The sequence below is a fragment of the Amyelois transitella genome, chromosome 17 (assembly GCF_032362555.1).
Source record: "Amyelois transitella isolate CPQ chromosome 17, ilAmyTran1.1, whole genome shotgun sequence".
Classification (NCBI taxonomy): domain Eukaryota; kingdom Metazoa; phylum Arthropoda; class Insecta; order Lepidoptera; family Pyralidae; genus Amyelois; species Amyelois transitella.
Genome location: NC_083520.1, coordinates 6,665,404 through 6,679,762, shown reverse-complemented (window position 1 = coordinate 6,679,762; position 14,359 = coordinate 6,665,404). Strand labels below are relative to the sequence as shown.

Here is a 14,359-nt window from a genome sequence, read left to right as displayed (position 1 = left end):
TTCCTTATACAGCGAATATCAATTGTGTGGTTTCGATGCACGAATAAACTCTTGAAGAGAAAGGGAAGTGTCAAAAGAAAGTGACGGGTCCCAAAAAAGCTGGTATCAACAGGTTGTTGAATGTGGCATGCAGGTTCGAATCACGGTATGTATTTATTGACACCATTAAGAAACGATTGCCTCATTTACAGACAATGTTACAAAAGACATAGAAAGTTGGCAAACAAAATATAAGTTGAGAGTCAGTTCATTGATGGCACACGGATTTATCATCTCACAATTGGAAAATTTTATGATCCTTGATCATAAAACAATTTCCATGTTTTCACCTTTCTTTTGTATGGTTACTTCTTAATGGGCAAATTTAGGTACTTATGTACATAATGGCATTCCCTTTTTAATCTTCTTTTTGTTCAATCTCTCTATACCTATTACAGAACAATGAGTAATACCTACATTAGTTTTTCTATAAAGTCATGAAGTGTTAATAATACGATGGTGTCGAGCTCGCATTTTACCGAAGGTGATCAAAGGGTAACATATACCCAACATTGATCAAGTTCTCAAAACGTCTACTCTGGTATTGTACAACATAGTATTTTACAATGGATATAAAATGTCATTTTATAACTACTTACCACGGCGCTCAAATGTCTTAAATGTAGCTTGAACTACGGTGCATTCATGCAAGAACAAATAAAGATGGATGAATCGTAAATACTTGTACCATTGATTCAATGCAATACAATGGGACATTATAATGTATATATTTATCTAATATATAAGAGAACACTGACTGACTTATCAAAGCACAGCCTAACCGCTGGATCAAGAGATTTGAAATTAATTGTAAGTGGGAGAGGTTTCCTTAAAAATCTTGCGGGATCAATTTTGTTTGTTCGTCGTTTATATGTTTCGTTCGTGCTGTGATTATATTAACACGATTATAAATATGGATTTAAAAGATAAACATACTGCTGCTGTTGAAACAAATAAAATCTTAAGGGTAATAATACCTGTCACATTTATAGCTAAGGCTTTAAGGCAATTAACAAAAAAATTATGATGACAATCTTCTACACCTTACCCTTTCGATAATTAATAAATAAACAATGAAACTACAACAAACGGTGATTGAATGATGTGAAACTTTGTCACATGATGTTAGGTACCTTATCTCGATATGTTACATTGAAACCTAAACTTTGAACTGAACTCTGTAGGTTATAAAATATTGCATTTTTCTTTTAAACTCATTAAAAGTTAATATTTTTAATATCCACATACTTTTTACTTCTATACATATTCTGAGACGTTTATTACGTGTATTCCGTCGGTCCTTTTACATGTGTATCATACTTTGTATAGCGTTATTATTATCTGGACTAACTAAGCAAGCATGATAGAGCAAAATGCAGTCTTTCAGCTCGGTTCGATTGCGATTATTGAAGCGTATTAGAGCTTGATTCTCGTAATTTTCGTAATGATTCTATTGGAGCCGTCTCCAGGCTTCGCAGAGAGTAGAATTACATTTCTTTGATTCAATTACTATAGGCTTGCCGAGGTCTAGTATTTCTCAGATTAAATTACTCACCGTCATTATCTTTTCACTCAAAGGGAGTTCGTTGATGATTAATTTTGTTATGAAGAAAAAATGGTGTTGAGAGGATTTTTTTAAGTTTTCTTTGTTATTTACATATTTAGAAAATTAATCTGAAAATATTCACATTTCTATGATTTATGGAATGTTAGAAAGTATTTTTTGGTAGTTTTGTGATAAGACATCTAATAAGGTTATCAAGCAAGTGGAGGTGAACGTGGTCCTGACATTTTAGACCCACGACATAATAAATACACAAGGAGTAAATTTTGCAACTAGCGACCTTCTCAACTCCAATATAATATTAAGGTCGTATTCGATTTATGGACCAATATCAACTATTTTACTTACCTACTAAGTAAGACGGTTGATTTTATTTTGACAAATTAATTTTGGTTATCAAGGCAACTAGATCTGGAATATGTACCGTGGGTATCATGATGTGTTACTTTTTTAAAAGTAAAGTAACTATGTCCACAATGCGTATTTCTCGACAACTCCTTGAAAAATTCTTGACGCTTTTTTTATACATTTCCTTTTTAAAATAAGTGTAGTATTAGATTATATTTATTCTCATATCTATGTCATCAGTATCCGATAAGTGACTTTGAAATTTAAGCGAATGTATGCAGATTAGATGGTAGGTACCTTAATAAAGCTGGACAATCTATCGTTACCTAATGAAGAGATGGGAGATTATTATGACTTATTTATATCTCCTTAAAGCTAAATTATATATTCTACATCTAATAATATACTATAATATACAACAGTACAGAACTTAATAAAACTTTCACAAAATATAGTTTTAATTACTTTTTTTTAATTGTTTTTTTTTAATCTTACAAAATATCTTAATAATCTTTTTTAATTTTGCAAAATATTGACTATAGTGAATTCAAATTAAAACTACTTATAAAAACTAAGAAAAAAATGATTACAAAGTTAAATTTACAAATTTTTACAGTCCCTGCATAGTCCACTTGGGGGAATGTGCCCAGAAGGCTGGCAGCATTGCATTTAAAAAGAAAAAAAAACAAATTTTGTTTTACTTATATATATCTACTAACTTTCTTAAATTTCAATAGTTTTATGGAAGTTAAGATATATGTAAATTTCTTTAACCTTATACGAAATTTCAATAGAAAACATACCGTGAACTCGGAGAAAAGGCGTGAAGAGACAAGCTTTTAAAGGCTATTGACTGCGTAAACAGTGCTAACAAATATCTTAAACAGATTCAAAGTAGCGAGCAAAATTTCTAAGCGTGAAGCCATATGGACTATACGCAAATATATTCATATTGAACAATGCTCTAAGTTGACCATGGTTATAAGGCATTAGACGACTGGTGACGACCACACACGCTTATGAAAAGTAGGAAAAATATTGTTAAGATAGTTATAGTTCAAAATTTACATAATATGTTACAAAAGTGCTCCAGTTTTTAATTTTTCTTTAAGAGGGAAGTTATTCGTATTTTTAGTTCCGTCTTTGGTTCAGTCTGATTTGTAAATTCTGTTTTCTAACGTTTAACTATTTGAGAACGCACTAAGTTCATAGTTGTATCAAATAGATACTAGAACGAGGTCATTTACAAAATATCCAGTTTTACATCTTATTTGTGACATTTAATAAAAGTAGATTTGTTTCCCAAATTGAGAATAAAACAAGAGCCTGATATGACAAGACGAGTCGCTGTAATTAGAATACTCGTAATAACTAATATGACTTTCCGCATTTATTTTAAGATTCACAAGGTCACAACCACAATAATAATTTAGAGCAAAATACTCGCAAAGAAAATGAGATAAATATTTTTGAAGAGCGTCGACCGTAGTTACAAATAATCAGGAAGTAATTGGGCTGCAACTTCCTCATTATTATTGAAAAAGACGCTGAAGAATAGTTTTTGTGCCAGAAAGTGGACCCTAGGCAACTAAAGATGAGAGAAAAAAAACTTTAAAAAAATGTGATAAATATCCACGTCAGTTCTGTCACAAAGAAACAGGAAGACGAAGCCTTAACACTAACAAATCTCGACGAGTTCGAACAACATCCTTGTTTACAGAGAAACCACAGTTTTTGTGTGCTTTTAAACATATTTACCTCTTAAGGTCAAATCGTTTAGGTATTTTTGCACAGATTACAGCAAAAACTACAAAATTTCTTATGATTGATCAAAACAGGTTTATTTTTATGCATATAGATATATAGTGGAATATTAATAAAAAATATTAAAATACATAATCAATAATTACATTTAAAACTCTTCCGTTACCTAATGACTGACTGACTGTCTATCAGTCTGTCACAGCCCAAACCGACTTGAAATATGACATGTAGTCTAGATGTGTGCTAAGAGAGGATAACCCAAAAATTCGTGTATTCGCTTCGTGTATTTAAGTCATCCACAGTAGTATGTATTTAGATTACCAATATATGTAAACTCTGTTTTTCTCAGTAAATATAACAAAATAAGTAGCTTATTAGTGTATAATGAGTTAACGTTAGATACCTATATTAATTTATCTCAAGATGGATCCTTATTCGCGTCATACTCAATCATAAAATTATAAATTACAAGTGTGCAAAGAGGCGTGCTTCATACAGCATAAATTTTCTAATTGTTTTATATTCTACAAGATAACATCAAAATTAGAGTACTTAACGCGATAAAAGTAATCAGCGCTCTAATTAAAAGCGTAATTGCAAGGTGACTAAGTTGAATATATGGTTGCAATTATGTGCATGTATTAGATCGCGTGTAGTATTGTAATTATCCTTGCCCGCAATTGTAAGGTTAAGGTTTGAGGTGCAATTTCGATCTTAGATAGTAAGTATTGTATTGTACGATGGAATTAGCCATTACATACGTACATAAAATTATTCCTCTTTCCTGAAGGTATAGGCAAACAACTTTCCACTTGCCACCTATTATTATCACTGTATACTTTTTTTCCTTTTTTTCATCCATCTTAATTCATAATTCTTTTCATGCAAGCTCGACGGTTACGAGTATTCTTGACCTGACCTTTCGCCACGACGCCCATTGATATGATCTTGGTACGTTCGTCTAGGCCTTCCCACTCCGAAGATGTCTTGTCATTGCTTAAAAAAAATCACAAGATACCATCGTATTTTGGAAAGCACAATATGACTTTATGCAAATTTAACAGCGCGACACTGATCAAAATTTGGAACAACGTAGGTGATTGGATTGCCTTTTATTTTGAAGATATGTGGTCGGACCGGTTTTATTGCACATCCGAACGTTTGATTGAACTTGAACTTTATTTGGTGTTACGGAGTATGACCAAAGCGAGCAAAAAAGATGGAAATTATTATAATTTATGCCCAGTCCCAACTTTTCCGACTAGAGCTATGAAACTCGTAAAAATATATGACATAGACATAGTTAATTAATAATTATTAAAATTTTGTCATCATCATTCGGGTTTGGGTTAAGGTGTGACCACGATCATGCAGTCGGTCCAAAAATTTGACTTACAGACTTACTGCTTAGAATATGGTCATTCTGTTGTCTGAATGTGTAGGTTTTTTACGATATTTTCCCTCACCTTATGAGCATTGATTAGCAATGAAACAAAAATAATTATGTACACAGATAACCCAGATTGAGCTAGCCCTGGTCTAGCCTGCTAGTTTGATTTTTTTAAATTGCTTTATTTTACTTAATTTGAACCCAGATTATATCATAAAAATCTTGCGACATTAGTTTTTACGCACAACATAAGACCAAGGTCTTGGCAATCAAGATATAATGGTGCTATGTAGATTCCGGCACTGTAGAATATATAGAACCTGTTCATATTATTCCCATTGATGTCGTAAAAGCCGACTAAAGCATAGGCATACTCGTATAAACTTGGGATTCCTCTTGTAGGCGATGTGCTAGCAATCTGTCACTTTTTCAATTCAATCATGAAGCCATGTACCTAGCTGAACGTGGCCTTTCAGTCTTTTCTAGACTGTTGACTCTGTATAGACCTCAAGGGATATAGACGTGACTATATGTATGTGTGAGATATCATGGTAAATGAATGCTCATCAATGTAACTCATTATTTATGTCTCTAACAATATGCATATACATTTAAGTGAATAAATTTTGCATAAAATTGTTATTATAATAAATACCTTCTCACGATTATAGATTTTTTTTTTTTTCATTCTCTACATATCTGAAGGCAATTACTATTCAGATAATACATACATACCTATACAATTCTTAATATAAGTTTCTCGTTATAAGGTAATTATTGCTTCCTGTTGATTAGTTGTTTTGGAAAAAAATATATTCTGATTGCGATATAGCAGCTTATTTTTGTTAATTTCCATTGATATTTTTAGCAAAAATAAATTACAAACATAGTCACAAACTTTTACATAGATTAGATATCTTACCGTCCATCAGTATTTTATCAATTATTATAGTTGTTACTAGCGACCCGCCCCGGCTTCGCACTGGTAGCATTTACAAATAAACCTTGCTCTTGAATCACTCTATCTACTAAAACGTATGTACATATGTATGTTTCAAAAATCTATCATACGTACATACATAGGGGCAGACACGGGAAGCCACTTTACTTTATACTATGTAGTGATATATGGCTGTTGGGTTTGTCTACTCCTTTACAGAATAAATACGTAATATTAAAAGTATTTGACAACAAGTAGGTTCAATTTAAATCTCGTCTTAAGAATGGGACGCTAAAATGAAGCTGACGATGCAACAATACTTGTCACAATGGTAAATTGACACAAACGCATGCGTTTGTATAAGGCTTGTATGGAAGATGTTAGGTTACACAACTTTATTACCGTCCCGACAATAGGTCTAATTTGAAAAGACTATACCACATGAGTAAGTATTGGTGAAAGGAGTATATGCGAAGGACATTAGTTTTTCGATATTATAGTAAACCTTTAAGAATATGTAGTATTCAAGAAAATGAATTTAAATTAAAAAGTTTTCCAGCTCTATTCCTTATTGTAAGACCAAAATGTCCCTACACTTCGTTGGCAATTAAATCATCTAATGTGAAAGAAAAGGATTTCTTTATAATACATTGTTATATTTAATGCATTGCTATTGTGATCCTCATTAGGTACAATAGAATAGAATAGATTTATTTTCAAAATTGGATACAAGGTAAATAAATAAAGCAATAGATTATATTTAGATGAAAAAGATGTAGTCTCTGCCTACTCCTCCGGAAAAAGGCGTGATTTTATGTACGTATGTATGAAGAAAAATTAAGCACGACAAATAAGCAGTAAATTTAACCTCCAGCATAATCATTTTACGATACAAGATCAAGCCTATGCTTGATTCTCTATAGAAATACTTCATAAATTCAAACACATACAACATACATGACAGTTTCTTAGCCAGGTACATAACGCAAATCCCTACAATTATAAATACAACATACAATGAACTTACGTCACAGATTATGTAATTAAGTACCTACTTCTTGCCACTCAATTACCTGCCAAGTACATGTCAACTACTGACTTATCCCATTATCATCCTAACTGGCAATTAAAATCATTTAATGTGTTCTTGTTTACCGTCATCATATAATAGTAGTCCTACTGTAATTGATTATTTGGTTATGTAATGGTGATATGGGAATCATTCGAATAATTTATTTATTTTTTAGGTTATTGTAAAATATGAATTAACAATTATCAACCTCGTCACAAATAGATTTTGTTACACTTGTACTTTAATAGTATCCGATGTCTGATGCAAGGCAACAACAACAGGGTAGTGACAACTATTTATCTATATATTGGTTTTAGTCATATAAAAGCGATATTGGAATAAAATAACCAAATAAAGACAAGGTCTTGCACGCCTCGGTCGGCTGACCACAGTTCTTGAGAGAGCTCTTGAAAGTAAATTTGACAAAATTCACTGATCACTCCCAAGGCCTTCATTTGGTCATTGACAGTTTGCTAATTGACTGGCGGCAAAATTTTTTACGAATTTACATTTTTTTTTAATCGAATAAGTAGTAGCAGAAACCTATTATTTGTTTATCCTTCTTGTCAATTCTACCTCGTTATATTTGCAATTTTTTTTCTATTATTTTACTATTTTATGTTGATTTTATTGATAATTAAACGAAAATATAAATATACTCGTATGTAAGAAATACCCACATCTGCAAAAGTTTAGTCCAGTTAAATATTTGTATTATTATATTTGATAGCCTTTATAAGGCTTTCTATATTTTAATTTTCGTTTAATAAAACCAAAGGACAAATCAAAACAAAGAAAAGTTAACACACTCTCTAAACACCTTTTTACGAATAAATGTTGCGAAATTCACGCTTAAAAGGATTTCTACAATTACGAAATAACAATTATGAAGACATTCAAATGTATAGTTGAAGGAATTAGCAAGAGATGAATGAACAAGAAAGTCGTATCACGTCGTTTAAACAGATATACGTTAAGATAGCGCCAAGCCATCTGAGAATGGAGGCACGCTCTGTTAACTGCAGTAAAAATTAAAAGAGAATTAATTAGTATTGCTCCAAGCTTTGGGCAGATAATCATCGTGCCTATGATAATTTATTACAGCCGTGGAGTACATTTACCTACTCCCATATAAATTCAACCTGGCGTTAATGAAATTTTAGAATGGTTTCAAACTGAGCGAGGTCGTTCATGCATTTCCTAAAGTAAATATATTTGTCATTGGCATTTCGTTTCCTTGTTTTTTCGAACATATTTAGTAAATAAACTTATCGCATAATAATTGAAAATGCGGTCGTTTATAAATGTGTACTGTAAGATCGGTAGAGAAACCACTGAACTTATAATTTATATAAGTTCAGTGGTTTCTCTTTATTTGTCATTTCAAATATGTTTAACATAGTTTAACAATTGTAATTTAATTAATATAATATTATTCCGAATATTTCTTTAGCCGCTTACCACTAATGACCACCACATACTATTTATGCGAGTGGACCACATAAAAATTGAGTTCCGAAATAAGATTTTTCTTCAACTCTTAAATTTTCCCTTTCGACGCCACCGAATGCAAGCTTAATTGGCCGTTCAGTTAGATTGCCAAACAAAATTAACCAAAAAGGGTTTCCAGCCTCAAGAAATCCATTTACGTAATCACAAGTACTCGTAGTTGGGCCACAAAATCAATGTTTGTTGGTGACAATGCAAGGGCGTACCTAGGTGTGCCCCTCCCGAAGCCAGATCAGCTGTTGCAAGAGTTTGGCCTTAGTACTGAGTGGCAGAGCAAACATTAGGCCTCTTGCGACAGCTCCTAGTCTCAATATTGACTATCACGTGTGTATCATATGTAAACACAGGTATAAAACAGCCTTAGTTTTAGACATCAATGGTTCATGTAGCTTGATGATGCTGTTTCCTTTTAAAACACTTGGGCAATGTTAGATCGAACACTGCTTGTAGCTTTTATCATTGACAAGGCATAAGAAGGAAAATGAACTCCCTACTAATTTTGGGAGTAAAATAAAAATGTATGTATTAATTCACAGATTAGGCCCACATCACTCTTAGTTGAGTATGGTATATGTATTATTAATTAATTAAAAATAATTATTCCCCAAATCTTCGTCTTAAAATTAATAAGCAAATTATATGTACACCTGTATGACCACAAAAATGACTACTAAAATCGTTTTATTTAAATGAATAATAGATTAAATTTAACACGTTGTACACTTTATTCAAAGCTATTGGCCGTTGAAGTCTTTTGTATGAAAGCACGATTTAGTCGTTACAAATGTCATAAACAAAACAACAATAATTTCATTGTTTGTTATACGAGCATTACATTGGTAGACTAAGCAGGGTATTATGACATGTAGTACTCGCGTATCCATGTATAAACGTTAAACCTTAAGTATTACATAAAGCACAAAATATGAAAGGTTTCATGTATGTATATTTGTATTTAACCTTTTGAACAATAAGTTACGCGACAATAGTGTATTTTTGAAACGATTGACAGCTGTGTATGTCATGAGGATACCGATGATGTAATTATGTATTAAAATTAGGGTCAGGCTGATAGAAAAGAGGTCACCAAAGTCAAAACCCATCATTCTTGTGTATTAGTAACTTCCGTCAACTCAGCACTAAAAGCGAAACAGATACCATGGGTGCTATGTATAGGTTCTTTTGTATCGTGTTGTAACTTTGTAAATATATTGAGATTTGAGAATTCATTATTTTCATTTCACGCGGTCAAAGGAAAGATCGTCAAGTGCAACAATAATTTTGAAGTTAATAATAAACCTCAATTAACCACTACAATATAGTGGTCAAAGTCACCTTTACCTCGCATTATTCTTGTTCCGAGATAGTTTTCTATGTAAGCGTTATTAGAATTACTACCAACAAGAACCTGCAAATTCACAACATAAGTTCTTTTTTAAGAAAATTAATTAAAAAATACTACGTCAGGTTCGTATTCAACATTCATGACAATCTATTCAGCCATATCTACAAGTTATCATCTCGGAAACATTTCATAATACCTAAGTAAATGTGTTTGTCATCATAACGTACCTACCGCCTGTCCAAAATTTTAATTGCAAATTATATTAAGGATTTCATTGCTCGCTGCGGTTTTTGCTTCTAAGGTTATTTTGCAATAATATACATACATATGCAGAATGGGAGATTTGCTCGTAGATAACATTAGAGCGTGAGGTTTTAGCGTTAAGAAATCGTCTCACAATTGGATACATTACAATCCCATATGCACAAATAAAATTTAAATAGATTTTAGGTAAAGTCGAAGGGATAAAGTTTTCTATTTATTCCTGGGGTTTTGATCCCGTAAAGTTTTAAAAAATCCTTTATAATTAATTGAGATTTTTTTTTTAATTAATGAGCTCAGAAAAATCATGATTTTCCTGTAGCGAATAAGCGGAATCAAGGTAGAAAGTGGGTCTTTAGGAAAATCAAAGAGAATCAAACTAAATAAATGTATTAGGAGAAATTAATTTCAGTAGAATAAAGTCCTGCTTCCAGTACAAAACGAGACTGAAATCAACATTCAATTGTTCTCTTACAAACGTCATCTTGTACATTCAAAATTGAATACTTACTGATTTGATTACGAACCGAGAATGCATCATAAAATTATAAGTACTACGATTTGCATGCCGCGTGAGTATGTATAATATTACACTGACCTTGTTCATTTATGTCCCATAACACTATTGTGCATCCGAGCCTGGAAAGGCGTAGCGCTATGAGGCTTCCCAGACCTCCTCCGCCACCCGTGACGAGTGCAATTCCTCCTTTCAAGTCCCTCTTGCGTTGACCGACTATGCTCCGATATATAGCCTTTATTATATTCCCTATGCCAATAATAACGAACACTATAATATCAAATACTGATTGCAATACAGTGTATTTCTCTCGCATGCACTCAGGAATCTCCCTGGTGAGAGGGCCGGGTCTCATGCCATTCAGGTACTCTTGCGTTTCGGTGGCCATTTTAGATTTGTTTTTCTGTTTTACAAGATTACTGTTGCTTTGAACATTACTTGTATGCAGCTACTCCACGGGCATTAGGCAGTCCATTTGCTACCTGTAAACAAAAATGTATTATATAATTTATTCATTCATATACTCAAGTATATATCTCTTGCGGGGTAAACAGAGATAGCAGCCTCGAAAGACTGATAGGCTACGTTCAGCTTTATGGCTTAGTGATGGGATCGAAATTCAAATACTGACAGATGGCTAGCCCATCGCCTACAAAAATAATTTAAGTTTAGCCGTTTCCTTACTAGCCTATATATTTGACATTATATATGTATATAACATTCTATATATTATTTTTTGTTATGGGTCCGCTATATTTTTGTTGTGGTTAAGATATTTATCAGTATCCAAATCATTATTTATAAGTATCCAAATATGTAATTCGGTCAAACTTAAAATATAGGATAGGGGTAACTTATTAAATACTAAGATAGAGACATAATAGTCACATATCAATTCCTGACATAATCCAAAGAACTAGACTCATATTTTTCAAACAAGACCTATATATTGCATATTTAGTGCAATTTTACCACGACGTCAGCAAACGTATACAAATCTGAATGCATGTACATTTTTCATCAGCGAATTATCACGTGAATCAATTATGCAATCGGAGTAGTTGCGTGACCAACAATAATACTAATATTTCCTATCTCGTGGAAACAAAAACCCTGTAAATGCTGAACAAGATATGAGATGAAACTACTCGTATTATGTGGATTAGATTGAAAATACTGATGCAACTGTATAATAACTTTATAATCCTAAAGAATTGTATTAGAAGTACAAATGTGAAGAAGTACTACATCGCTTTTGTCCTTTGTCAGGGTAAATGGATAGTAAAGTAGTCCTATTCTATACGACAGGTAACCCGTAAGCTTCATATCTGAACAATTTCATTCAGTGTTACAATTATTTTTAAACTACTCGTATGTAATAGTTCTTTTAATGTTTCAGTGATATGACTTTAAATATAAATAGGTATAATGTGAAATAAAATTTCGGAATTTCAATTTAATTAAGAAATGTAGTAATTTTTTACACACCTATCATATTTACAGTTCTTTGTCGGGAACCAAAAGTGTTGAGTGTTGTGTTGTGTTGTGTTTAAAAACAGCTTGATTATGAGCAAGTTGACATTTTCCCTTTGTATCTAATCCGCCTTAATAAAATCTAATGCGTAGACGTGACATCGAATATCTGCAATATCACATAATTCAAATCGATTGCATAAGTTATTGATATTTATAAATTCATAGAAAACATTCCATCTGCATTGACGACCTTGATAGATGTTAGATCAAAGACCATTATTTATTAAATTAAAATAAAAACCTTGAAATCTGATGCGTCAAAATCTATCGGCTCGGTCTTCCGTTATAAAGACGTGATTATATATTTATGTTTGTGAATATAATATTCACATCACAGTAATGGAAACCTCTTTTCTTCTTTTCCTTGTTGTACAAAAATATATAATATATATAAAAAAACTCATCTAGGGCTAACGTCACTATAATACACTAACTTATGCGTTTCTACATTAAAAAATATATAACATTCATTAGGATAATTCAATTAATTTCCGATTCGTATTTCCTTTAGCGTGAGCAATATACTATGTACTATATACTATGTAGGTTCTACAAGACGCTAAAACCAGCCCAGGATATGGTTATTACATTTATTATTGGTTCCTAGAAATTGTGCAATTCATTAATTCGTCGGTTGTAGCCCAATACAGCGGAAAATTTATCAAATCGATGACATAGTAAGCGAGTGGATGGAGTTTGCTCGTTCATACATCCAGCATGTCGCAATGCGCCCAGCGAAGTGAATGCAAGCAATTGCAACAACTCCAGTGCATGCCTGCAGCTCTAGTACTTTACACCGCATGAGTGGCCTTCAATGCCTAGTAGCCATAGAGATAAAGTATTGGTAGGTGGCATAGTGCATAAAACAAATGATGATAAGTTAGTCGAACGTCGAAGATCGACTTTGTTGTAGATTATATTATAGTTTTCTTCTCTACATACAAGTGTAAGTAGTGAAGAAAAAATATGTGTGTCAGCTGCTATACTCACGCAGATTGTAAAACAATGAATACTTGTAATTCACTAACTTATGTTTTAGGATTCATCTTTTAGGCGACAACCTGTCACTAACAGAGACTAAATTAGTCCATACAGTCTTGGATTCGAGAATTTTCAAGACTTTTGGATCTCCGTCTACCTCGTAAGGGAAAGATTTGATACATGTAAGTATGTTTCTATGAAAATTATCTTAATTTATGTTTTTCGAGGTCTATCTGAGCTTTTCGTTAGTAGTAGTTATAAATTTGACAGTGATTTAAATATAAACTCGTTCTTTTGTTTACAAAAAATATATACCTGCCTAATCGTTATTATGTACTTTTATAGTATGAACTCTTGTATTAGCACTACATGAACAGCCTTCAACCAGTCTTTTAATTGTTTTACCTTTTATAGCTTCAATCGACTTTATCTGAGATTAATTGTCAGGTTGGCTTCATTATACTTTAATGATCATTTATTCGCCAAGGTAGCGACCCAAATAACAGTCTCTCTGGATGGATGGCGTATATTAGACTTTTTTGAGTTACAGAAACATATTCATTGTGACATGTGTGTCCTTGCTAATTTATAAAAAAATTGACATATGGACAACATATATCACGTCTTTATCACTTACGGATTAGATATGGAATATTTTAGAAATTTCTATATATTTCGTGTACCGGAACTATGCACGCAATGGTGATAGCTTCGTTAAAAGAAAATACAAAAATAACCACGCGATTATCTACCACTTTGTTAACAATCAGTTTCATAAAAACAATTGCAGTGGCACGCAACTCATGTGAACATCATAACCTTGAAAATTACTCACGATATATTTCATTTTGGAGGCCCTTGAATTTTGATAACATTCACGTCTAATGACGAAGCATTAAACCGTGAGGCAATCGGAACAGCCATTCGGCGAGATATACAAAGCTTCGTATATTAATGGTCTTTTTGATTGCCGTTTCAGAACTAATACGTGAGGTCAAGGTCACCGGCCCGGCCATTATAAGTATTTGCAGATAGATAGCAATCACATTTAAACTTATGTTTTCAGATGTCTGACCGTGACACGAAATTTTTT

At 32.5% G+C, this 14,359-nt stretch overlaps 1 protein-coding gene across 1 annotated transcript in view; it reads right to left on the bottom strand.

Moving 5' to 3' along the window:
• LOC106134312 (estradiol 17-beta-dehydrogenase 11) overlaps positions 1 to 14,359 on the bottom strand; it is a 38,979-nt gene that overhangs the window by 12,939 nt on the left and 11,681 nt on the right. Inside the window, exon 2 of the mRNA XM_013334328.2 lies at positions 10,831 to 11,231. Coding sequence (XP_013189782.2) covers positions 10,831 to 11,137 — 307 coding nt within the window. The 5' untranslated portion in view covers positions 11,138 to 11,231. The remainder of the gene's footprint in view (positions 1 to 10,830; positions 11,232 to 14,359) is intronic.